The 24523-nt window shown below is 45.4% G+C and overlaps 1 protein-coding gene across 1 annotated transcript; it reads right to left on the reverse strand.

Moving 5' to 3' along the window:
* Positions 1–15984: 15984 nt before the first annotated feature.
* Positions 15985–23915, reverse strand: LOC147318300 (uncharacterized). The gene is made up of 3 exons (XM_086310134.1): positions 23427–23915; positions 21936–23234; positions 15985–16014 (listed from the first exon to the last, which is right to left on the reverse strand). Exons 1-3 carry the CDS (start codon positions 23913–23915, stop codon positions 15985–15987), a joined length of 1818 nt encoding a protein of 605 aa, XP_086166260.1.
* Positions 23916–24523: the final 608 nt, after the last annotated feature.

Raw genomic sequence — 24523 nt, forward strand, 5'->3', positions numbered from 1 at the left:
CCGGCCGGCTGTACGGTGGGAGCTGTTACCTGGGCCTCCGGACGGAAGGCTGATCTTGCTGTCCCCTCGGTCCAGCATCATCTGCAGCGCTGCCGTCGGGTCTGGTCTCGTACGCGGGAGGCGGTCTCCTGTGCCCGTTTACTCACCGGGACAGAAGATGTGGCTTGCCGCGAAGGACATCCCTCTCAGGGCGTCCTCCCGCAAGTTGTCTCCTCGTTACATCGGCCCTTATTCTGTGGACAGGGTCCTCAGCCCCACGGCTGTCAAACTCCGTTTGCCTGCTGCCTTACGGATTCACCCGGTCTTTCACGTTTCTCAGGTGAAGCCGGTGGTGTCTAGTCGTCTGTACCCGCCTCTGGTGCCCCCGCCTCGCGCCCGGCTCATTGACGGGCACCCTGCGTTCTCTGTCCGGCGCATTCTGGGTCTGCGGCGGCGGGGTAGGGGGCTGCAGTTTTTGGTGGACTGGGAGGGTTATGGGCCGGAGGAGCGTTCTTGGGTTCCTCGTTCTTTGATGCTTGACTCTGATGGTTTCTGATTTTCTTAGGTCACGTCGTGGGGCGGGTGCTGGTCGGCCGCCGGGTGGCATCCCTTGAGGGGGGGGTGCTGTCATGGTCCGGGTGTGTGCCAGTGTGTCTCCTTCCGAGCTGGCGTCTCCACCCCTGGGAGGGGCCTCAGTGTTTTTGCTGATCGCTCACACCTGTGGGTAATTTAGCCGGGGACTCATAAGGCCAGCGTACTCAATCTCTCTTCGCCAGATTCTCTGCTAACATCAGTCAGTGCAGGCCACCACCATGATTCCCTATGTATTTTGTGAATCACCTTGCCTCACTGTATGTTTGTCTTTTGTGCGCCTCTCTCTTAGCTACACCTAACTGCCAATCCCTGCCGAAGAGCTCCTACTTGGATATTGGACCATCTGGCAGTCCCACAGGCTATTACCCGAATCACCTACCTGCCTCTCTGCCTCCACGCCAGGAGTTTTTGGATTACACACCCGGACTACTCACCTCTCTACGTCATCTCCGACAACCTGTGGCAAGTACGCAGTACGAAGGAGGATTCTGAACCAACAACATATTCATATGTCTCCTTATCCGTATCTGAACATCTGCACTCTGTTACAGTGACCCCGACCTTTTCCTGGATCTAATGTGACTCGCTTTCCAGTCCAATCCCCAGAATAGCTGTCCCCTCTGACCCGGACCAGATTGTTACTTAGATTCAGTGGTGGAACGTCGTACTTGTCTAACTCACCTTTTGTTTATGAATATTTGTGGAGTCATTAAACATTATCCTTAAAATCTACTTACGTGCTGTTCGGCGTCCTGCATTTGAGTCCTGTCACTCGTCTAAAACGGTCTCGGCCGTAACAAACACAAGCACTTTCTTCTATGCTTTTAAGGCTTGGGGTTAATATCCTTGGGCAATATACTGAGCATGCAGACTCGGGGAGCCAGGAATCAAACCACCAACCTTCCAACCAGTAGATGACCTGAGCTTCAGCCAACAGTTAGTTCACTGGCAAGTTGTAACTATGGTCTAATGTTAGTGAAGACAGAAAGGTTTTCTTCCTTTCTTCCAATGTAGGTCAAATCTAAAGGGGCTGCCCAGTACAGAGCTGCTGGCCTTTCTGTACATCCAACCTTATTCACTTCTACATCCTTCTCCTTAGAAAAATCACTTATTTTATATCTGTATATCCTGACTTGTTTGAGTCTAGCAAAACAAATATCAATGATCAGCAAGAAAAAAACCTGTCATTAAAACCAACAGAGCAACTGATAAAGACACCACAACTCCTTTTTAATTTGATATATTAATTTCAGCACAATGTTTGACTTCAATGACCTTATAGTACCATAGAAATTGGCTTTTTTCATCGGCTCCATCTCTTCATATATAAGATGGAGCACAGCTAATCTTAATGACCTTGTAGTACCATATCACCCTATTAGAGCACTTCGCTCTCACACTGCAGGCCTACTTGTTGTTCCTAGAGTATTTAAAAGTAGAATGGGAGGCAGAGCCTTCAGTTTTCAGGCCCCTCTTCTATGGAACCAGCTTCCAGTTTGGATTCAGGAGACAGACACTATCTCTACTTTCAAGATTAGGTTTCAAACTTTCCTTTTTGATAAAGCATATAGTTAGGGCTGGACCAGGTGACCCTGAATCCTCCCTTAGTTATGCTGCAATAGGTGCAGGCTGCTGGGGGATTCCCATGATGCATTGAGTATTTCTTCTTCAGTCACCTTTTTCACTCACTTTGTGGTTAAACGCTGTATAAATAAAATTGAATTGAATAGTTTAGTGAATTGAAACAACAGAAATTTGAACTTTAAAGTCCAGTTCATCGTCAGCAACTTAAAAGAAATCAAACAAGTAAAGATTTATAGTTATTTTATACTGACAAACGTTAATATTACAGCAAGGTACCATTAGCTTGTCAATTAAAAAAAAAACAGTAATGTCATCATCGCTCCACCAAGGCAACAGGCAATTCCTAAAAAAAACTTATTTGTCAAATTCAGACTCTCTCTATACACACATAATTCTACTACTAAAGCAGACTCCAGGGACATTTTCTGTGTGTTTGTTTCACATACCTGGTAAACTACCAGAAAAATAATTCTGGTGTTTTTGCTCCACTGAGTAACAACTCCCTGCTGTCACATACAGTTATACATTACCTGAAGGCTGAGTAGAGGTTGGGTTGTGATTATAAAAATTTGTTTGTCAACAGAAATAAGATAAGAAGCAAAAATGTATCCTAAATGTTTGGACATATCTGTGTTACAGCAGGCTGAAACCTTGTCCATAGCTCCTCCTGGATTACAGGCCTCGCTCCCCGCAGCACAATCAGCTTGCAAAAACCGACTTTACAATCTACAAAAAAAAAATAGCCTTCTCACGTTCACATAAAACACAATGACCAAGAAAAGTCACCTATTTTTAACAAGAAATAAAAATACAAGTATATTGTAAATATAGTACTGCTATGCATGGTCACACTTTATGCTATGATTCAGTCCAGAGTGCCACTTCATCAGTGGAGAACCAGAACATTAATAAGTGCCATGCTAATTCAAATTAAGGATACATTAAGCCAAGACAAACAGTAATTATGCTATATACGCCACTTATGGTTGGTAAATAAACTTATTATCTCATCTCAAACTGGTAGATAGCCTCAACAAAACATCACCACCTTCAGCAATATGGTCAATATTCTAAGCTAAACTGAAACTAGTGTTTTTGAAGTTAGTTGTGATTAAATCTATTAATGTAAAAACAAGTAAAACCATTATTCAGTTCCAGTCTTGTGTCCAAATACCTTCAGTTGGATTAAATTGATTCTCATCGTGTCATTTGTGCTACTCAACACAAGTGACCCCACTTGTATATGCATTGTGCTTACTGTGATGTCACATCAGTACTGATGTAAAGCCCACATTTTATTTTATAATAACAAAGACACTTTTCTTTTACAACCATATCTCTTCTCTTTCTTCATTTCCAGTCTCTGCAGACTCGTTGTGGCAGCTCCAAATTTTTCAGCAGTTGAGTCATTGCCTATTTGCCCTTTAATGTCACCTGCTCTAGCCTTTTTTGTTATTTCTCTATGCCGCTCATTTGAGAGGCTGATGGGTGGATGATAATGAGGGCTAATGGTCTGTCTGAAAGACTGAGTATATAGGGGAATACACAAAGCTGTATGCATAGAGACGCAAAGGTCTGTCATTTCAGAGAAAAATGTCTCATGTGATTCCAAAAGAAGCTAGTTTTCCCTAAGAAAGCTGGTCTGTGACTCTTTCCTCTTTTAGTTTGATCAAATTTAAATACTGACATTGTGAACTGTGACAGTCTTGTCAGCTACAAGTGATGGAACAAATATGTTCTTGTCTTAATAAGAATGACACCTCTAGAACAGTCAATTCCAATCCAGTTTCTGTTCCACCCAAATAATTAGGAATTTGGATTGAATGATAGGGAGTGCTGAGGGGATCAATGAACAAATTAAACTAATAGAGAGTGAAATGACAAAAAAAAAAAAATCAGATTCAGAAGATAACCACTGCACTGTCCATTAGATAATACTGTGTTTTCCTCTTTTAGACAATAGCTGTCCATCACACTGGGAGGCTGGGCTAGCATCTGGCAGCATCAACAATTAATGCATGAGGATGGTACAGCTTTCCATCAGCCTCCTGTAAATAGCTGGCATGTGGAGAGCTCCCCAGCAGATGTGCTACAAGAATTCATTAGTGTCCCCTGTTCCTCATACTTGTCCCCAGAAAGCTATTATCTACCACGCTGAGCCTGAGAAGATTCCAAAAAAGTACGAGAGGAAAAAAGAAATTCCCATCACTATCTCACAGTGTGTGTCCCTGCTTCAAAACACATTCTGGATCGTTTTCAGGCTTATAAACAGCAGCGTTGTCTTGTTGTTGTAGTTCAGAGTTTCACTGATAAGCAGGTCACAACATTTAGCATCAAAAACATATCCAAATGTTCTCAGAGGTGTGACATTTCATTTGGGATTTTTTGCACATATCTTCACTCAGAGCTCTTTTATGGAGTCATGTTTACACCTGACCTGTCTACTGTGCAGTAAAACACACCGTGGGGTGTTTGCCTCTTTAGTCCTGCACTTTAATGCCTACCAGTAAGACACCCTCTTACATCTAAACACAGTATGTCATGAGATAAATTAGACCTTATGTCGTGGAGCTGTTTCTTAGGAAGAAATGTGATTCATCGCTGCCTTTATTGTCTCCTTTTAACGTACTCTGGGGTGGGAATTTAAGGCATTAATTGCGATTAATTAATTTGAAAATAACGTGTTACAAATATTAACCCATTTAATCGAACTTTGCTTCCAAGCAAAGGCAAATTTTTGTCAATGCACGATTTCCTGCTATACCATACAGTTGTACTGATGCACACAGCTACAAAAATGGAAGAATCAGAAGAAAGTGTGTTGCAAGACTGATTAGAGACAAATTCCACTTCAAAAGACTACCCGACGGACGCTTTGATGAAAGCGTGTTTTTGTGCAAACTGTGCAAAAAGTAGTTGCGTACCATGAAGCACTTGAACCTTACGGTACCTTCTAAATGCAAAACATGTTGCAGCGAGCACAGAAACTGTGGGAGCTGTTAAAGCTTTGAGTTGAGTTTGAGTTCCAACCAAAGGTGTCGGCAGCCCAAACTTGAAATGACTGACCAAAATTAGTAAATTAATTGATTGCTCTGGACTGTAGACCACTATCAGTGGTAGAAGATAGGGGGTTAGAAAATGTGCTACAGATTCATATGTAGAAGCGTTGTGTAACAGGGCCCTGAGTTTGTACAGAGCAGAATCCACCATCAGCGAGATGGACTGCGCTGCAGTGGTGGTCCAGTCGAGCAGGGACCCACCCACAGCTGTATTTGATTAGTCCTGTCACTTCTGTCCCATGTGAGAGACTGTTCTCACTTGCAGGTCACATAGTAACAAAACAGAGAGCTGCCTTGAGCTCTGAAAATGTTTTTTGAAACATTTTTTGAAAATGCACTTAAAGTACTTAAAATAACACTTTATTTTTAAGTCTGCCCAGTTTTGGCCAGGGATACTATATTTTTATTAACCTCAGAAGTTTCATACATTGCATACAAAAATTTTCCATTCTGTGTCAGTGCCTAAAGCATTTGGACAGGAACAGACAAGACATCAGAATCAAAGGCAGCCAGTATAAGTGGAGGGAAAAAAAGAGGAACCTCGCTGAACCTGAAATGAATGTGCTAGGCAAAGGACTCAATTTCACCATTTCGCCACAAAAGCTGCCCATAGTGGATTTTATCACAGGCACAGAAACTTTGATAAGGATTAATAAATTAACACAACTTGAAGCAGAGAAAATAAGGAAGAAGGTCTCAGCTATCCTCCCCAGTGTGAGAATTCCTTCATCCAACCTCACAATCACAAACCAAAACATCACTATATTACCAGCCGACAAGGTGGGGTGCACTGCCTGAAGGTGAGACCCCAAAAGAAAGTACAAAACGACAGACATCAGTTGTCTACGACTACTTGAAAAGTAAAAAGTAACTGACCTACACATGCTGTATTCTGTATATATGGACTTCTCCAAAGATCCAAAAAGAACGTCTCCCAAATCGATCCATTGTTAACAGTATAAATGCAGCCACTTGAAACAAGCACCTGGCCACCAATGTTCCCTCTAATTTTTAATGTGTCTGACGAACACACAAACTCCCTGAGCGGTCCCTTGGACCACTGTGAGCGACATCAGATGTGTGAACTGTGGTCACACCAGCATTGGATCCTTCCAATTTACATGGTTTATTAAAATAATCAAATTACAGCATTTACATTTATGTTATACTACTTTTAATTAACTGCTTTATCCCACTTACAATGAAAATGTAAAAAAAATCTAATCATTGACCTGTGCAGCTCTGACTTGTATTATGAGTATGTGGTCTGGTAGCTGCAAAGTTTTTTGCAGCAATTTTTTTTAAAATGCAGCCAATGCGCTTTTAAACAAACATTTCAAACTATTTACAGAACAATCAGCTGTTCTGCATCAAATCTGAATCCACACAAATTATTTGTGCCGCTCCAAAACATAATTTCTGTCCACTATGAGATAAAGGAGAACAACAGCCTGATACCTGCAGGCCTGACAACAGGAGATGTATCACTGCTGTAACACCTGTAACATTCAGTAGTTGCCTCATTGTTCTGACGCACACAACAAAACTATTGACTACACTACACACTAACTACACACTAACTACACAAGATTTGCGCTAAACGTCGCAAATCTCTCACATCTCAAAACCGCCGTCACTCCTAAAACTTCCTCCTGTATCTCAACAACCAAATGCCATGTTGCCATATCATTTTTTGATTGGTCCACATGGTACATTTTTCCACCAATAGGAAAGGCTGGGGTTTTTGGTTCTGTTTTTGCTCACAGGCTTTCGAGCGTTTTCCTTGTGAAACGCAGTTTTTACCGTTTCTTCCTGCAGTAAATATAAACAACGACAGTATTTAGGAAGAAAAACAAACATTGCAGACATTTTTATCATAACTCTGCTTTTACGTGGCCGATCAACACAATTTAAAAACTGCTATAAAGTCCACACTTTTTCCGTCAGTTGTTCCGTCTGTCCTGCTCACGTCTCCAATGGTTGTACACGTTGTCATTAACGTGGCTTCACTCCACATCAGCCGCTTTGCTCGCTAAAACACCGGTGTCGGCACATAAGGACGCTGTCATATCCTGTCGACGTTGGTTAGCTGCGTATATACGAATGTGAATGGCATCATTGGCTGGACTTTGGGATAAGGTGGCATCGTTCTGATCCCATACGGGAGCAGCCAGTCACTCACTGACTAACACTGCAAAACAGAATTGTTAAAGTTTTAATTTTAATTTCAATTCAGGTGAGAGGTTTTTTTTGTGCGCAACGCAGATTTTCTGTGCGCAGAGACCGTGCCAGCAGTGCGCAGCTTAGAGGGAACATTGATTTCCAGTATCACATGGTGGAAGTGGAAAGTAAAGCTCTGGGCTCTTTCAAAGGGACAGTACTTACCCACTGGTACAGCTGTATGGATGATACCTGGGTCAAAGTCAAAGCCCAGGCAGTAAAAGCCTTCACTGTTCATATTAACTCAGTGGCTAGAAACATAAATTTGACCTAACTTTACCATTTCAGGACTGTGCTGTATGCATTGAGGAGAATGGAAACCTCAACACTGAAGTTTCCCAGAAGCCTACAAACACAGGCCAGTACCAACTCTTTGACTCTCACCACCCTCTGGAACACAGATGTGGCGTAACCTAGACCCTGCAACACTGGGCAGAGAACATTCCCTCTAAGACAGAAGGGAAAGAACTGGAGCACACACATTTAAAGAAAGCTCTTGAAACATGTGATCATCCCAACTGGTCCTTCATCAAATCAGCAAAGATGCACATGAAAGAAGGTCAGAAACCAACTATTGGAAAATACACTATGAGTCAAAAGCCTGGCCTCCACAGTCACCTGACCTAAACCCAATCAAGATGGTTTGGGATGACCGCAGAGTGAAGGCAAATGGGCCAACAAGTGCTCGGTGGTAGCTACTTTGAAGAATCTAAAACATGTTATGAGTTATTTCACACTTTTTGTTTAATACATATTTCCATATGTGTTCATTCATAGTTTTGATGCCTTCAGTGAGAATCTACAATGTAAATACTCATGAAAAGAAAGAACAAACAATAAATGAGAAGGTGTGTTAACGGTTTTGACTGGTGGTGTAGAATGATAAGCAGAAAAAAATGTCATCTCTTTTGTAGTAGGTTTATCAGAGAAACTCTCTTTCTCTAAGCGCAACATCCCAGTGCGCTTCAGACCCAGCCTCATCCGCAGACGAAAACGGATTAATCCCAAGGACAAAACCCCCACACAAGCTAAACAACGTAGTATTACTATAGTCAGCAAGCAAGAGTAACCTCTAAATTGGAGAAACCAAACAGCATCTCCATAATCACATGGCACAACACCTCACCAGGAGCCACCTCAACAGGACAAGACTCGACAGTATAACTAAAGGACAAAGGACACTTTTTCGAGGATGCCAATGTTCACGTTTTGGACAGAGAAGACAGATAGTTTGAAGGAGGAGTGAAAGAAGCCATCTATGTCCACTGTGAACGACCATCCTTCAACAGAGGGAGTGGCTTACAACACCAACTGTCTGCCACCCACACTGCAGTTTTGCAATCCCTTCCCAGACACCTCAGTCCACACTCACATCTTTGATCAGGTGATCTCGCTAGATCACACGATAGGATGGGGAAAGATCTCCCAATGGTTTCACCTGAAACCTCTGCTGATAACCACCCATGACAATTTTTTACACCTTGGCTCATGCGTTGAGGCGCGTGATCAATAGTGAGTTAACCACCCTGTTAAGGGACAGCTTCCCACTACAGATTAAATTCCTGGGACTCTCCACTATTGGGTTTTAGGACCGAAGAACCTTCTCAGGTGAGAGGTGATATTCAAGAAACTTAAAGAAGTCCAGTTGTTTTTCTTTCCAAGCTCCTTAGTTTACCAGGTTATCTTGACCACGTGTATGGTATTTCTTTTAACATGCAGCTGAAAATGTATATGTAATAAAGTGGGTGGTGAGTGTATTTCCTTATACTCTCAGTAAGAAAGCTACTCCCAGCTTCTGTAAAAAGTCTGTCCAAAACCAAAGCCACCGTTCTGGATAACACACACACACGGATCAGATGCTGAATATGCAAAAGCTTGAGTTGGCAGACAAGAAGAAGGATGTCAGCCTGCCTGTCAGCTGGTGGCTGTTTAATAAAAACCTTTAAAATATGTGCTATAAAATTTTCTGGTAGATGTAAAGAACAAATCAAATTATATATAACAATAAACAGTTGAAAAATAAATGACCTGTGTTAAGACTTTGAAAGTCTTAAAACAATCAAGACTTTGCGAACACCACTGTTACTTGGCAGTGCAGGGGGGTGCCACCTGCTCACATGCAAGACTGTCCATCACCAAGAAACAGCCAATCGAGCAGCTTGACGGTGTTACACCCTGGAGGCTGCATCAGCAGATGGAGGAGAACAGCTCTAAATAAACAGCGATGAAATGCACTCAGGCGCTCATCTACAACAATCTGTGTATTTAGCAGCATGGAAACCACTGCTTTACTCGGATCAGTCTGGGCTGTCATCAGTATACTGAGTGACTGAGGATATACAGTACAATGAGATGAATGCGTGATGGGTGATGCATCCATACCAGATGTCATTCAAACATGACTCAGTTTGAGACATTCAAAATTAGAGGCAGTGGTGCAAATTATGGAAAAGACTGCCAAACAGGCTCAGTATATCAGGAGATATTAGACTTTGGTTGTGTCCAAATTCATGGGCTGCATCCTCCTGAGGCCGCATTTGTAGACCGATTACGTCACAGCGACGCGCCGAAGGCTGTCCAAATTCGTAGACTCCTCCGAAAGCAGCCGACAAATGCGTCCTCCTTTTCCCCGAATTTGAAGGATGGGTCGGGTGTGTCCTTCGTGGCCTACCATATCCCAGAATTCATAGCGCGGCCCAGCCAAACTCCAGTTTCCAACAATGGCGGCCGCTACTGAGTTTTAAAATTACTCATACTAATCTTTCTGGGTCACAAAATAAACTTTCAGGCGAGAAAGTAGTTGTGTAAACATCAAATATCTGCTCAGTTTATCAAGATATTGCATATTTACAAAAGTGCTTCGACATTTTCGGAGACGTCTGCTACCCACCAGCTCGATAGCTAGCCGGGAGCTCGAGGGTCACTGAAGCCGCCGAGAACTGCACAACTCCCGGCACATCATTTTCAGATCACCGCAGACTTTCGCTGCTCGGGTTAAACGTAATATATAAGTCACTTAGACAACCTAAAAATGTTATTGTTGGGCTTTTTTCAGTGTTTTATTTGTTCGTAAGTAAATCGGTTTGGCTGAGATTAAAGTTATTAGATTAGATTAGATAAAATAAAACTTTATTAATCCCCCGGGTGGTTTCCTCCTTGGTTTTTACACAGCTGAATAAACACCAAACTGAAAACTGATTAAACAGAAATATGAGCCGGTCGAGAATTTACGGCAGTGCCCTGTTATATTTTAGATAGCAAGGAGCAGACGGCCGAGTTTATTAAACTCCACCGAGACAGCGGTGACGCTAATCAGAAGGCTAGACCGTCCAATTTCACGGCCGTTTACTTCCTCTAGAGATGGCACGATACCACCTTTTTTATGTCCGATACCGATATCATAAATTTGGATATCTGCCGATACCGATATGAATCCGATATAGTGTTTTTTAATCAACAAAACTGTTTTTTAAATATCTTGCTGCATTTTTATATAAGTTCATAGTTTAAAACAACAACTACACTAAAGCTATTCTGTTATGCCTGTATGCAAAAAAAATATTTCATAGTTCAGCAATACTGATCAATCTAATAAACTTAAACCTACACCATCCTCACTATTCTGGTATTTTAAAGAGTACTTAGCGTAAATATTAAGCAACCTAACTAATAGGGTTCCAACTCCCAACAACAACAAAAATTAATAAATAAAAAATAGGGAACCACCCCTCACGCTCCACCTCATGATGCTTAATCGACGTAATCAACCTTAATTTGATGCAGTGTGGAAAAAATGCACAGAAATAAATTATTTTTCAAGAAATATTAAGTAGATTCAACATCTTTCTTCAACAAAATTGCAGACTGCACAGATGGTACCTTCCCAAAGGAAAAAGTACTATAGCTTACTAGGGTATATTAGACTTAACAGTTACTATAGTAATTGACTTCTATTCATTTTACATCAAATTAAAACTTTGGGTGTAAGATAATTATTTATTAAAAGCTCGACATTTTAAATGAGAATAAGAAAGAAAAGTATGTCTTTGTTCCCCCTTTTCCCTGTTCATGCACTATCGGCCCCCCTGGCTAAACTTTGCTAGATCCGCCCCTGCACAGTTACCAGTCGTCAGCTACGTAGAAAAAGATCCTGGTGTAGAAAGTATTAAATACATTCTAACAACAGCTGATCAAGCTTAAACGTGCTGCTGTTGTTCAGCCGCTGGTTTCCTCTTTCTGGTGCAAAGTGAGACAAAAACAAACAAGAGAGACGGACTCGCGACAGAAAAGCCGATCAGCTGATCGTTAAGCAGTTTCATGATTGAAGTAGCAGCAAGAAGAGGCAGTCGCTTGTTAAGCTTAACGCAGGAATGCCTTACAAACATTCAGAGATGGACTTACACACTTGCTTTACTTCTCTCGGGATAACTTTGTCGGAGATGAAATGCCGGGTTGCTAGCGAAGCTCCACATGCTATCCAGACCACCGACAGGTCCCGCATACCACAGCCGCTCTATCACGTGATGCATACTGCTCCAACGTGCTAACGTTCTGAGGTGAGTTACGGCGTGTTGCAAGTTTTGTGAGGTGCTTTCGTGATATTTAATGGATCGGATTACATTTTTTATTTTTCTCCAATATCCGATCCAGTAATTTAGGTCAGTATCGGACCGATATCGATACGTAATATCGGATCGGTCCATCTCTACTTCCTACCCGACCTCCTGAGGACCCGGCCCACGTAGACCGCGAAGGCCGGGTCCTCAGGAGGATGCAACCCATGAATTTGGACACGACCTTTTTGTCAGATGGTCTGGCCATTTAACTCTCATTCTATCAACATATTTGCATTTATTCACATTTAAACATGTCTGTTGGAGATCCGAATGTACTGTACATTGTACATTAACATTCATTTTGAGCTTCCTTGTGGAACAATACATTTCTCTTTGAAAAGATGATTAACTTCTTAAACCTCAGGGGTCATTTACACATTCCCTGTGTGAAAATGACATGCCCAAAATAAATAAAGTATTTCTCTGCAATTACAAACTGTAAACTATCTTGGTATCATCGTAATAAAGCTTCATCAGAGGTGTAAATATTGCAGCAGATGCTACTTTGTCCAAGTAACTGAGGATGGAACACAGAAAAATAAGTCTTTCTCCTCACCTAAATATTTTTTTGTATTTTGAAAACATGCTGCAAGACAATAAACTCCAAAAAATCATGAGTCAACATCTGCACACTATCTGTGCAAAGACTGATGCTGCTAAATTGAAATACAGCAACTGAGGTTTTAGAGAAGACATAGCCAGGCGCTCAGAGATTTGGCAGTTTTCACTCTTTGTTTAGATGGATTTAGGTGAAAAGAAAAAGAACATCACTGATTAGAGGAGGGGGCCTAAGGGTACATCTACCACTATCTTGCAATGCTGTGATTGCAGATATTCCCCAACTGTCTGTGAATTGTACTCGTGGCCATTGATCAATTGGCTTTGATCAGTGGTTGTTGATCAATGGTCATGACAATTTGCATATTAATGATGAAAAAACTGACCTCACAGCCCATTGTTCTTTCAGTGGGCTAGTTTCAGTTATTGTGCAAATGTCCTGTTTATAAGGTTGTAGACCTGCAGTCAGCTGAGACTGAAGAAGTCACCTGGATGAGTGACAAAACGTTTCTCCTACTGAAAACACATCGTCAAAACTTTTTTAGCTTAATGGGTCGTGTTTTTGCAGAGCGAAATCAGTGAGTATTTACGTAACAGACCTGGCGATGCAGCCCATGAAACTCAATAGTCCCCATCTTACCCCGGTACTGGGGGCATTGGGGTTTAAGAGGTTTTAGAAAACAAAGAGATAATAATAAAACAGAGATGAAAAAGAGATGAGAGAGACAAATGAAAATAAATGCAAAGAAGGTCAAACTGATGAGCGGTGAAAATGGCAATGGCGCAAAAACAAAACAACAAAAGATGATGACAATACAACACAAAGACACTTATAACTGTATATAGTACAAAAGTACTACAAAGACACAGAATGGCCTAAGAGAGGCATAAAAACGCTATGAAGGCAGCTTAATACTAAAACCTTCCTCAAAGCAAAACAAACGCACAAAGGGATATGTTATGGCCATAGAGAAAATTAAACACACACACAGACAAAACCCTTGAAAAGAAATATGGAATTGTCACAAAAAGCATCAACTTAAAAACTACAGCAAAAGGGACCAAAGTAGCTGCAAAGCCTGAAAGAGCTGCACTGAGACAGACTTTCTGCAGAACAATTGAAATTAAATTAAATTAAGTGAAAACACCATTTGTTTGGTTCTTTTGATGTTTTCTCTATATTTTTGTTTGATAATTTGTTTTAATTTCTTCAGTTCCACTGACTCTTTCAGGCTGTTTTTATATTTGTAAAAAGGAGATAGCTGTGACAGCTAGCTACTCTGCTAGATTAATGCTTAATGGTAGCTGTGTCAATTATAGCAAAGTGGTTATATTTAAGTTATGTGCAGTTGTAGTAAAATCACAGACAGAAATAATTAAAACTGCAGCAGCCTGAATACGTAAAAAGTGTAGAGGGGTGTGTGAGTGGGAGTTCAAAACAGTGACTTCAACCCAAACCACTACCTCGCAGTACCCATCTTGCTCCAAAAATTGAAGATGGCAGCTACCATAAGTGGCCTTCATCAGGGTCATAGTAAAACATTGTAAAAATTGCTTAAATACAAGACAGGAAACAGAAAATAAATTCAAATTAACCAGTCAGAACTTCACAGATAGGTCAGCTGACATATAATAGGTAGGTATTGGTTAATTGGCTAAGTCACACCCAAGTAAATACCGGACTAGATCATTACTGATGAGGAGGAGGGGAGGTGTGGGGGTTATGTCAACCCCCGCGTTGGTCTATTATTTAAGTTGTTCATCTTCCCTCAAGTGTTGCTGGAGTTCCTGCTTTGTGTATTCTTTTATCCTCTCCATGCACCTTGGAAGCAGGTGAAGTTGTGCCAGAATTTTTTTTTTTTTTTTTTTTTTTTTGCTACCATAAGTGGGAAATTTTGGCTTTACTTTTGTAGCATGGGAGGAAGTGGAGACACATTTTTTATACAGTCAGTGAATGAATAATGGAATAGCTAGCAATAAAAGCTTCATGTAAATCCCAGAGGTTTTTATTATCTCAAGTTTAATGCTGAAGAAATGATGATGTTCAATTTTACTTTCCTGTTACAGGAATGACTGAAAATGTGTGGTCATGTTATTTTCTGTGAAAAACTAACTGCAAGTCATAGGCCAGCACCCTTGTGATGTATCTCAGGGAGATTTGACGCAGGTCTAGTCTGTGTTTCAGCCCTACCCTACATGTGGTTTCGCTGTGTAAATCCAGTTGTTCTGTCACCTCTCCAGCTGACTCACCGCTGTCTTTCTCATCAAATCCAATAAACAAGGGAAGCAAGGGATTAGTCACAGCTAAATACACTAAGCTCATTTGATAATCATGGCTTCTCCCCAATCTCCGCTAATTAACAATGGATGTGACGAAATTAATCTACACAAATGGCTGCGAGTGGCCATCAATGTTATCAGAATCACATGAAGAGATTTAATTCCGGCATTTTGTGGCCTTTGTGGCATAAAACCTCTTTTGGTCTTAAGCCAGTGCATCGATATGCAGGTGCACTCTCAGTTTTTCAATTAAATTACTACGTGTCCACTTTACCCCTCAAAAGCCAGGCACCCAGTCGACACTGTTTTGACAGAGGACTTCACGTTAACTAGTTGTAATTAACAGGGCCACAGTGAGAGTTGGATTTAGGGAAACACTCCTTTTGTCAATAATTGTAGGACTTTGGAAACATGAGAGGAAAAAGGTGTTCCAGTATTCTTAACCCTCTAATGATAGTTTTGTAAATTATCCAATTTTAAGAGGAGCCTTGCCAAAATATAATGTGCTAACCTTTCCCATTAGTTGTGCCGGGGTAGCTGACATATAAGATGCAGTTCTATTCAAAAGATCTTATTTCTTAAACCACAAACATGACAGAGCAATGTTTAGTTTCCCTTCTCAGTCAGGTACACAGAAGACAGTTCAACATTTGCTGCTGCATTTATTGAAAACTTTCTTTTGGATGTGAACGTACACATGTTTGTCCTGGTGTAATACCGACACTCTGCATGAATTAAGCAACTCTAGATATTGTTGTGGCAAAGATAGCATGTGTCAAAACCTCATGTGTCTAGCCAGTGCATGCTTTGGATGATCTAAATCAGAATAAACCACAAAACAGTGTGTTTTCACAACAGGCAGGCTTTATCTATTGTATTGCTCCTCAGTAAACATTCAATTTCATTTATATAGAACCAAATCACAACAGCAGTTGGCAATTTATGTTGTAAGGTAACGACCCTACAATAGTATAAAAAGTGACTTTGGGGATTCGCAGCTCAGGTACAGCACTGCCAAGTGGTCAGAAATGGTCATTGCACACCTGACGTGGATTATCTAAAGTGCACCTGAACCTGAGGTGAGGCAGTCACACTCATCCCGAGTCAAAGCCACCAGCCAAGGCCTGGGACAAAATAAGACGAAATGAAATTAGCAACTATACATCTGTTGTGTTAAATGACAAGATAAGTTGTTTATTATTTGTTAGGAAAAGTGTATTTATATAACACAGATGCCATTGACATTCAGTGCAGCGTGACAAAATCTGCACAAATTATTCCATTCTTCCTGTTATAAATGATCTGTTTATTATATTACTTGTAAAAAAAATGCAATAAGTCTAATGCAAAATGTTAACTGGGGGAAATTCAGTGTTGAAAACTATCCCAATTCAAATTCAAATTCAAATTTTATTTGTCACGTACACAGTCATACACAGTACGATATGTAGTGAAATGCTTGGACAACTGCTCGTGACCTAAAGAAAACAAAAAAGGAAAAGGCTATGAATAAGATAGGAAATAAATATAAAAAATTAAAAAGGGTAAATTTAACTAGGAAGGAATAAAATATAAATTAAGGTTAAAAATGAAATAACTGTACAACACAAATTAGAATGAAGGGTAAATTTAACTGGGAAGAATAAGATAAAATATATAAATTAAAGTTGAAAATAAAATAACTGTACAACAAAATACACAATACACAATATAGAACTATATAAGAATGTATGAAGAAATCTAAATCTAAATAAATATATACACAATAACAGCAGCTGTACAAGTATTAACTGGAAATGAAGAATATAGTGACCAGTGTTGTGCAAAAACAATGTCCAGAAAGTCCAGTGTGTGTGTAAGAACCATATGTGTGGGTCAGTACTGTGTGGTGGTGTGATTGAGAGACCGTATCGCCTGCGGGAAGAAGCTCCTCCTCAGTCTCTCTGTGTTGGTCTTCAGGGAGCGGAATCGCTTTCCTGACCTCAACAGAGAGAACAGTCTGTTGTTGGGATGGCTGAGGTCCTTCACGATCTTCCTGGCCTTGGTCCAGCACCGCCTGCTGTAGATTGAGTGCAGGTCAGGGAGCTCAGAGCGGATGGTGCGCTCAGCTGACCGCACAACCCTCTGTAGAGCTCGTCTGTCCTGCATGGTGCTGTTCCCGAACCAGGTTAAGATGTTTCCCGCCAGGATGCTCTCTATGGTGCACGAGTAAAAGTTCCTGAGCACCTTGGAGGGCAGTTGGAAGTCTCTCAAGCGTCTGAGGTGGTAGAGACGCTGTCGGGCCTTTTTCACCACGGTGTTGATGTGACAGGACCATGACAGGTCCTGCGTGATGTGAACTCCGAGGTATTTGAAGCTGTCCACTCTCTCCACTGGGCACTCGTTGATGACGGGGGTCTGGTAGTTCCTCTCCTGCTTAGTGCTGAAGTCCACTATCAGCTCCTTTGTCTTACTGACGTTTAGAAGGAGGTTGTTCCTCTGGCACCAGTTCTCCAGATTCCTAATCTCCTTCACGTAGGCCGTCTCGTTGTTATCAGAGATCAGGCCCACCACGACGGTGTCGTCAGCAAACTTGATGATGGTGGTGGAGCTGGTAGTGGCCACACAGTCATATGTGTACAAAGAGTACAGCAGGGGGCTCAGAACACACCCCTGGGGGGCTCCAGTGCTGAGAGTGGTGGAGGCTGAGACATGTCCGCCCATCCTTACTGCCTGTGGTCTGCCAGTTAGCAAGTTGGAGATCCACTGACACATAGATGAGCTGAGTCCCAGATGCTCCAGCTTGGTGGTGAGTGTGGAGGGAATTATGGTATTAAATGCAGAGCTGTAGTCTATGAAGAGCATTTTAACATAATTCCCCCTTCTAGTGTCCAAGTGAGTGAGTGATGTGTGGAGGAGATGAGAGATGGCATCGTCTGTGGAACGATTTGGACGGTAAGCGAACTGTAGTGGGTCCAGTGTGTCTGGTAGTGAAGAAATGATGAAGTCTCTGACCAGGCGTTCAAAGCACTTCATCACTACTGAGGTGAGGGCTACAGGGCGATAGTCATTGAGAGAAGCAGGGTGGGGTTTCTTCGGGACAGGAACAATGATGGACTCTTTGAAGCATGTGGGGATCACCGACTGAGATAAAGAGATGTTGAATATCTCAGTGAACACAGGAGCTAGCTGGTATGCGCAGTCTCTTAGGATACGACCTGGGATGCCGTCTGGTCCTGCTGCTTTCCTGGTGTTCACTCTTTTGAAGGCTCTCCTTACTTCATGCTCGGAGATGACGAGCACGTTTCCGGTGCTGGCAGTATCTTCCTGTCTGCAGCCGTTAGCGCCGCTAACACTAGCATTGTTGGAGACCTTAGCTGCAGCCTCGAAGCGAGCATAGAAAGTGTTCAGCTCGTCTGCCAGAGTCACGGCCGCGTTCGTCATACCGGTTGTTGGTGTTTTATAGTCCGTTATTGTCCTTAGTCCCCGCCACAGGCTCCTAGAGTCACTCTGTTGGAGTTGTGACTCTAGTTTCCTCCCGTAGCGCTGCTTCGCCTCTTTCACCGCCCTCCGCACGTTATATGACGCGGCTTTGTACGGGTCCATGTCCCCCGTCATGAGTCCCGTGTTGTAGGCAGCGGTGCGGGATCTCAGAGCGTCGCGGATGGTTTTATCCACCCACGGCTTCTGGTTGGGAAACGTTGTGATAGTCTTTGTCTCCACGGTATCATCCGCTAGTTTCCCGATGAATCCCACAACCGCTTCCGTAAACACGTTGACGTCATCGTCGGAGCTGTTTCTGAACATGCCCCAGTCTGCGTCATCGAGTGCGTCCTGTAACGCGGCCACCGATTGATCCGTCCAGCGCGCGACCTTCCTCTGAACCGGAACTTCCTGTTTCAGCCTTTGTTTGTATTTTGGCATGAGGAAGATGGCGGCGTGATCAGATTTGCCAAACGGAGGGCGGGATTGTGCCTTGTAGCCGTCCTTGACCGTAGTGTAGCAGTGGTCCAGTGTCCTTTCACCCCTGGTGGGGCAGGTGATGTGTTGATAAAAGTTCGGCGCTGCGCGTTTGAGGTTGGCGCTATTAAAGTCCCCCGTCACAATAAGCGCAGCGTCCCGGTGTTGTGTCTGGTGCTGTGTGAGTGCCTCATGCAGCTCGCATAAGGCGGTGACCGTGTCCGCTTGTGGTGGAATATAAACGGCACTTACAATGACCGATGTAAATTCCCGAGGTAGATAAAAAGGACGACACATGATGGACAGTAGTTCCAGATTTGGTGTGCAGGAGCGTGTGAGAGGAACAACGTTCGCACTGTTGCACCAGTTGTTGTTCACCATTAAACACACGCCGCCTCCCCTTGACTTCCCCGAGTCCCGTGTCCTGTCCATGCGGTGAACCGAGAAGAACTCGGCCGGCTGGATGGCGTGGTCCGGCACCGCTGGGTTCAGCCATGTCTCGGTGAAGCAGAGGAGATTGCAGTCCCGAATGTCTCTCTGGAACTTTATCCTGGCCCTGAGGTCGTCAAGCTTGTTCTCCAGTGACTGGACGTTGGCGAGCAGGATGCTAGGCAGAGGTGTGCGGTGTGCACGAGCTCTCAGCCTGTTCCTGACGCCGGCTCGCTTCCCTCTAGGCCGCCGCCGCTTCCCTTTGTTCTCCCTCAAGATCTCACTCGGCCAGCTCGGATCCGGAGTTAAAAACTTCGAATTGTGAGTACATTGTATACCAATAGAAACAAGAGTGTCACTGTCATACCTAATGTACCCAATGGTGATGATTTTGCCGATTTAGAAACGCTGAAAACTAACTTAAAAAACAAAGACAAAGAAAAAGTGGTCGGAGCAGTCGTGACGGCAGCCGACCTCACCGGCGCCATCTTAAAAAAAAAAAAAAAAAAAAAAAATTCCAACTAGGCAAAGAGAAAAATCACAGATATAACTTATAATTAGACACATACTTCTCCTCAGTTATTATAGTACCAAAGCTCTAGTTGCTTGCAGCGTAATTTCCATTTGACTCACCACCAAAGCATAAATATATGCTTGTCCACAAAGGCCCTGTGTTAGACAGGCATCCTGTCCAGGGTGTCTCGGGATATGCTCCAACCTCCCCGAATTGGGTAATCGTTGAGTAATCACTGTGTAAATTGCATGTTTGGGATTCTGATTGCTATATCAAAGAGGAACAATTAACTTTGAAGCCTAAGTCATTATCCGTGATGACCCCAACCTTATCTTAATTCTGTGTTTTGGAGGAAGAAAATGATTTTCTTGGAAAACACATGAATAGTTTTTGTGGTGTACCTGTCAAGGCTCGGCTGTGTGGCAGGCAGGAGGAGGACCCAAAATGCAGGACTCACAGGCACGAGGGAATGAACTCAAAAGGGCAGCTTTATTGCTGAAGAGGCAGGACATAGGAAATACAAAACTAAACTGGGAAAAGTAAACTAACACTCGGAGAGAGAGAGACACAGGGAAATCCACGCAGCATGAGGGACGACGTCACACTGAACAGAGGGAGACGCAGACAGAAATACACAGAGGGTTAACGAGGGAAGTGGGAACACACGGGGAACACAGGTGACACTGATAATCATAACGAGACAGGGCGGGGTGAACTGAACACTGACGGGAGAGGTGAAACAGGAAGTACAGGAGGAGAGAGAGCACGAGTAGAACACCAACGTAACAGGCAGGGGAGACATGGAATAAACACGAAAGGGGACGAGGGCTCATAAATACATAGAGGGCACACAGGGGGAAGAGAGAGCACGGGGAGAACTTAGACATAATGGGCAGGGGAAGCATGGAATAAAATACAAACATACAAGGAAACTAAGAACACTGGGCCAACATGGCCCAGGACCATGACAGTACCCCCCCCTCAAGGGCTGGCTCCAGACAGCCCAAACACAGAAAAACAAAACCAAACAGAAAACAACCCAGGGCGGGTGGCGGGGGCCCAGGACGGAGGGCCCGGAACAGAAAACAAAAGAAGAGCACAGCAAACACCGGAGCCCAAGAAAATAACCCAAACACAAAGCAGTTCAGGGGGCCGACCATGCGGAAGGCAACGGCGGAGACGTGGAAACAGTTCGGGAGGCCGGCCGTGCGCAAGGCAACGGCGGCGACGTGGAAACAGTTCGGGAGGCCGGCCGTGCGCAAGGCAACGGCGGCGGTGAAGGAGACTACGGAGCAGTTCAGGAGGCCGACCGCGCGGGAGGCGGCGGCGACGATGACAGCGCTGGTCCGGGGGCCGGCCGTGCGGAAGGCGACGGCGGCCACTCAGGCGAAGGCGGTCCGGGGGCCGGCCGTGCGGAAGGCGACGGCGGCCACTCAGGCGATGACGGTGCAGTTCAGGGGGCCGGCCGCGCGGAAGGCAGCGGCGGCGGCTCTCCAGTGTCAGGCGTACTGGCCGAGGCCCGGAGGGCACAGGACCAGTCGAGACGGGACCAGTCAAGGCGGGACCAGGCGAAGCACAGGCTGAGGAGGCTGCAGCAGACGAAGGCTCTGAGGAGGCTGCAGCAGACGAAGGCTCTGAGGAGGCTGCAGCAGACGAAGGCTCTGAGGAGGCTGCAGAGGCTGAGGCCGGGCCGGGCGAGGCTGCAGAGGCTGAGGCCGGGCCGGGCGAGGCTGCAGAGGCTGAGGCCGGGCCGGGCGAGGTTGCAGAGGCTGGCCCAGGCGTAGCAGAAGCACAGGCGGATGTAGCCGGGCCAGGCGATGACGAGGCGGTCGCAGATGGCGGCTGGACAGGCTCCTCGGGCCCTCCAGCGGAGACAGGAGGCTGAACGGGCCCCTCGGACCCTCCAGCGGAGACAGGAGGCTGAACGGGCCCCTCGGACCCTCCAGCGGAGACAGGAGGCTGAACGGGCCCCTCGGACCCTCCAGCGGAGACAGGAGGCTGAACGGGCCCCTCGGACCCTCCAGCGGAGACAGGAGGCTGAACGGGCCCCTCGGACCCTCCAGCGGAGACAGGAGGCTGAACGGGCCTCTCGGACCCTCCAGCGGAGACAGGAGGCTGAACGGGCCCCTCGGACCCTCCAGCGGAGGCCAAAACAACGCCAACAGGCATGAAGTCCTTCGGCCGACATGAGGGCAACTGGTGCTGCACTGAGCACTGACTCTGCCCAGGCAATGCGAACATGGTGCAGTTCTTAGGGGGCTGCTGAAACTTCAGGGGTCCAGAATCAGCTGGTGACTGAGACCTAGCCTCTGGGGAAGCCCTGGAGTGGCAAACTGTGCCAACGGCGGCTAAACCATGGAAAGTACCCTGAGTAGAAATCCAGTTACCTCTCTGCATGGAGTGAATGAGCAAAACTGGCGACACAGGAGACTGAGCGGAGAGTGGCTGCTGGGCAGCTAACTGAGTTACTGGAGACACGGGTGAGAGCGGGAGCTGAGCTGCTGGAGACACGGGTGAGAGTGGGAGCTGAGCTACTGACGGTGGTGAAGTAGATAACTGCACGGGAGACTGAACTGAGGGCGTCTGCACTGGCACAGGGGACTGAACTGATGTCTGTTGTAACGGAGGTGGTGAGAGTGGAGAAGGCAGGGGAGTTGATGACTTCACAGGAGAATGAACCAGAGGTGAGTGCACAGGAGACTGAGCTAGAGGTGGTAGTGATAGTTGAGGGGAAAGTGGAGCTGGTGATTGAGTGGATGACTGTGCTAAAGGAGACTGCACTGGGGACACTGGAGACTGCACTGGGGACACTGGAGACTGCACTGGGGACACTGGAGACTGCACTGGGGACACTGGAGACTGCACTGGGGAAAGCAGAGCTGCAGGTGACTGCGCTAGAGACCGCAGTGATGGTTGTAGTGGAGGTGTGACGGGTGGAGGAGTGGCTGAAGTGGCTGCGAGTCGGGCGGCTAGTGGCTCAGCTACAGAGCATATTAACGGCAGGGCTATGGGTTGAATGACTGACTGAGTAGCAGCCTGAGTGGCTGGGTGAAGCGACGGTTGTGGTGGAAGAGAAACAGGTGGTAGTGTGGATGATGGAGCTAAGGGCGACTGAGTGGCAGACCGAACTGATGACTGAAGCGATGGTAGAGGTGAAAATGGAGCTTGTGGTGGAGTTAATGGCTGAGCTAGCGGGGACACGGGAGACTGAACTGAGGGTGGCGGCGAGGGAGCTAACTGAACTGAGGGTGGCGGCGAGGGAGCTAACTGAACTGAGGGTGGCGGCGAGGGAGCTAACTGAACTGAGGGTGGCGGCGAGGGAGCTAACTGAACTGAGGGTGGCGGCGAGGGAGCTAACGGAGCTGTGAAGGGCTGCGAGGGAGCTAACGGAGCTGTGAAGGGCTGCGAGGGAGCTAACGGAGCTGTGAAGGGCTGCGAGGGAGCTAACGGAGCTGTGAAGGGCTGCGAGGGAGCTAACGGAGCTGTGAAGGGCTGCGAGGGAGCTAACGGAGCTGTGAAGGGCTGCGAGGGAGCTAACGGAGCTGTGAAGGGCTGCGCAGGCGATAAGCAGCTCGCATTGACTTCCGCCACACAAAACACAGCCCCTGAATGAACAGTCATAATGTCTGGAAAAGACACAGAGTTCCCACTCACCACAGCAGGTGAATTAGAAGGCCGAATGTCCGGCTGTGGGGTGGCGCGTCGGCGGCGTGAATGCCGTTTTCTTCGGGAAGCCGGAGGTGCGGTGATGGAGGAAACCGGCAACGACGGAGAGATCGCGGCCGGCTCCTCATCCTCCGACCACATTGCTGCGAGAAAAGCAGCGGGTGAGTGACAGTCAGAGTGGAGGGTGGATGGAGAGGAGTCCAGTGGCAGCAGCGTGGAAACGTTTCCCGATTGTGGCGGTCGCTGTTGCGGTATGACGAGCTCGCGAATTTGTACTGTCTCCTTGGCTTTCTGCAGATTGGACAGTAGGCCCGAAAATCCTGAGAGCTCGTGGAGATGGGGATTCCCTTTGAGAATAGCCTCGATGGCGTTTATCCCAATGGACACGGCTTTAATGTCCGAGGCGTGGGAAACTCGCTCCCACAGGCCGAAGATGCGGGCCAAATCGCTTTCCCGGGAGGAGCCTGCTGGGTCCATGTCTGGTGACGTCGTACTGTCAAGGCTCGGCTGTGTGGCAGGCAGGAGGAGGACCCAAAATGCAGGACTCACAGGCACGAGGGAATGAACTCAAAAGGGCAGCTTTATTGCTGAAGAGGCAGGACATAGGAAATACAAAACTAAACTGGGAAAAGTAAACTAACACTCGGAGAGAGAGAGACACAGGGAAATCCACGCAGCATGAGGGACGACGTCACACTGAACAGAGGGAGACGCAGACAGAAATACACAGAGGGTTAACGAGGGAAGTGGGAACACACGGGGAACACAGGTGACACTGATAATCATAACGAGACAGGGCGGGGTGAACTGAACACTGACGGGAGAGGTGAAACAGGAAGTACAGGAGGAGAGAGAGCACGAGTAGAACACCAACGTAACAGGCAGGGGAGACATGGAATAAACACGAAAGGGGACGAGGGCTCATAAATACATAGAGGGCACACAGGGGGAAGAGAGAGCACGGGGAGAACTTAGACATAATGGGCAGGGGAAGCATGGAATAAAATACAAACATACAAGGAAACTAAGAACACTGGGCCAACATGGCCCAGGACCATGACAGTACCAGTAAGATGATTTCCAGT

Source organism: Aulonocara sp. 'chitande type north' Nkhata Bay, linkage group LG11, assembly GCF_057382095.1.
Source record: "Aulonocara sp. 'chitande type north' Nkhata Bay isolate Kocher_YH1m ecotype deep benthic linkage group LG11, A_spYH_male_GT1.1, whole genome shotgun sequence".
In the NCBI taxonomy this organism is placed as follows: Eukaryota; Metazoa; Chordata; class Actinopteri; order Cichliformes; family Cichlidae; genus Aulonocara; species Aulonocara sp. 'chitande type north' Nkhata Bay.

What these genes read in the sequence shown, in the direction of transcription:
- LOC147318300 (XM_086310134.1), bottom strand. Translation starts at nt 23,915, where the DNA reads ATGGACCCAGCAGGCTCCTCCCGGGAAAGCGATTTGGCCCGCATCTTC. An exon ending in CTTCTAATTCACCTGCTGTG is followed by an intron (nt 23,235 to 23,426) that starts GTGAGTGGGAAC and finishes GCTCCCTCGCAG; the next exon opens with CCCTTCACAGCTCCGTTAGC. An exon ending in GGCCGAAGGACTTCATGCCT is followed by an intron (nt 16,015 to 21,935) that starts GTTGGCGTTGTT and finishes ATTTTGTCCCAG; the next exon opens with GCCTTGGCTGGTGGCTTTGA.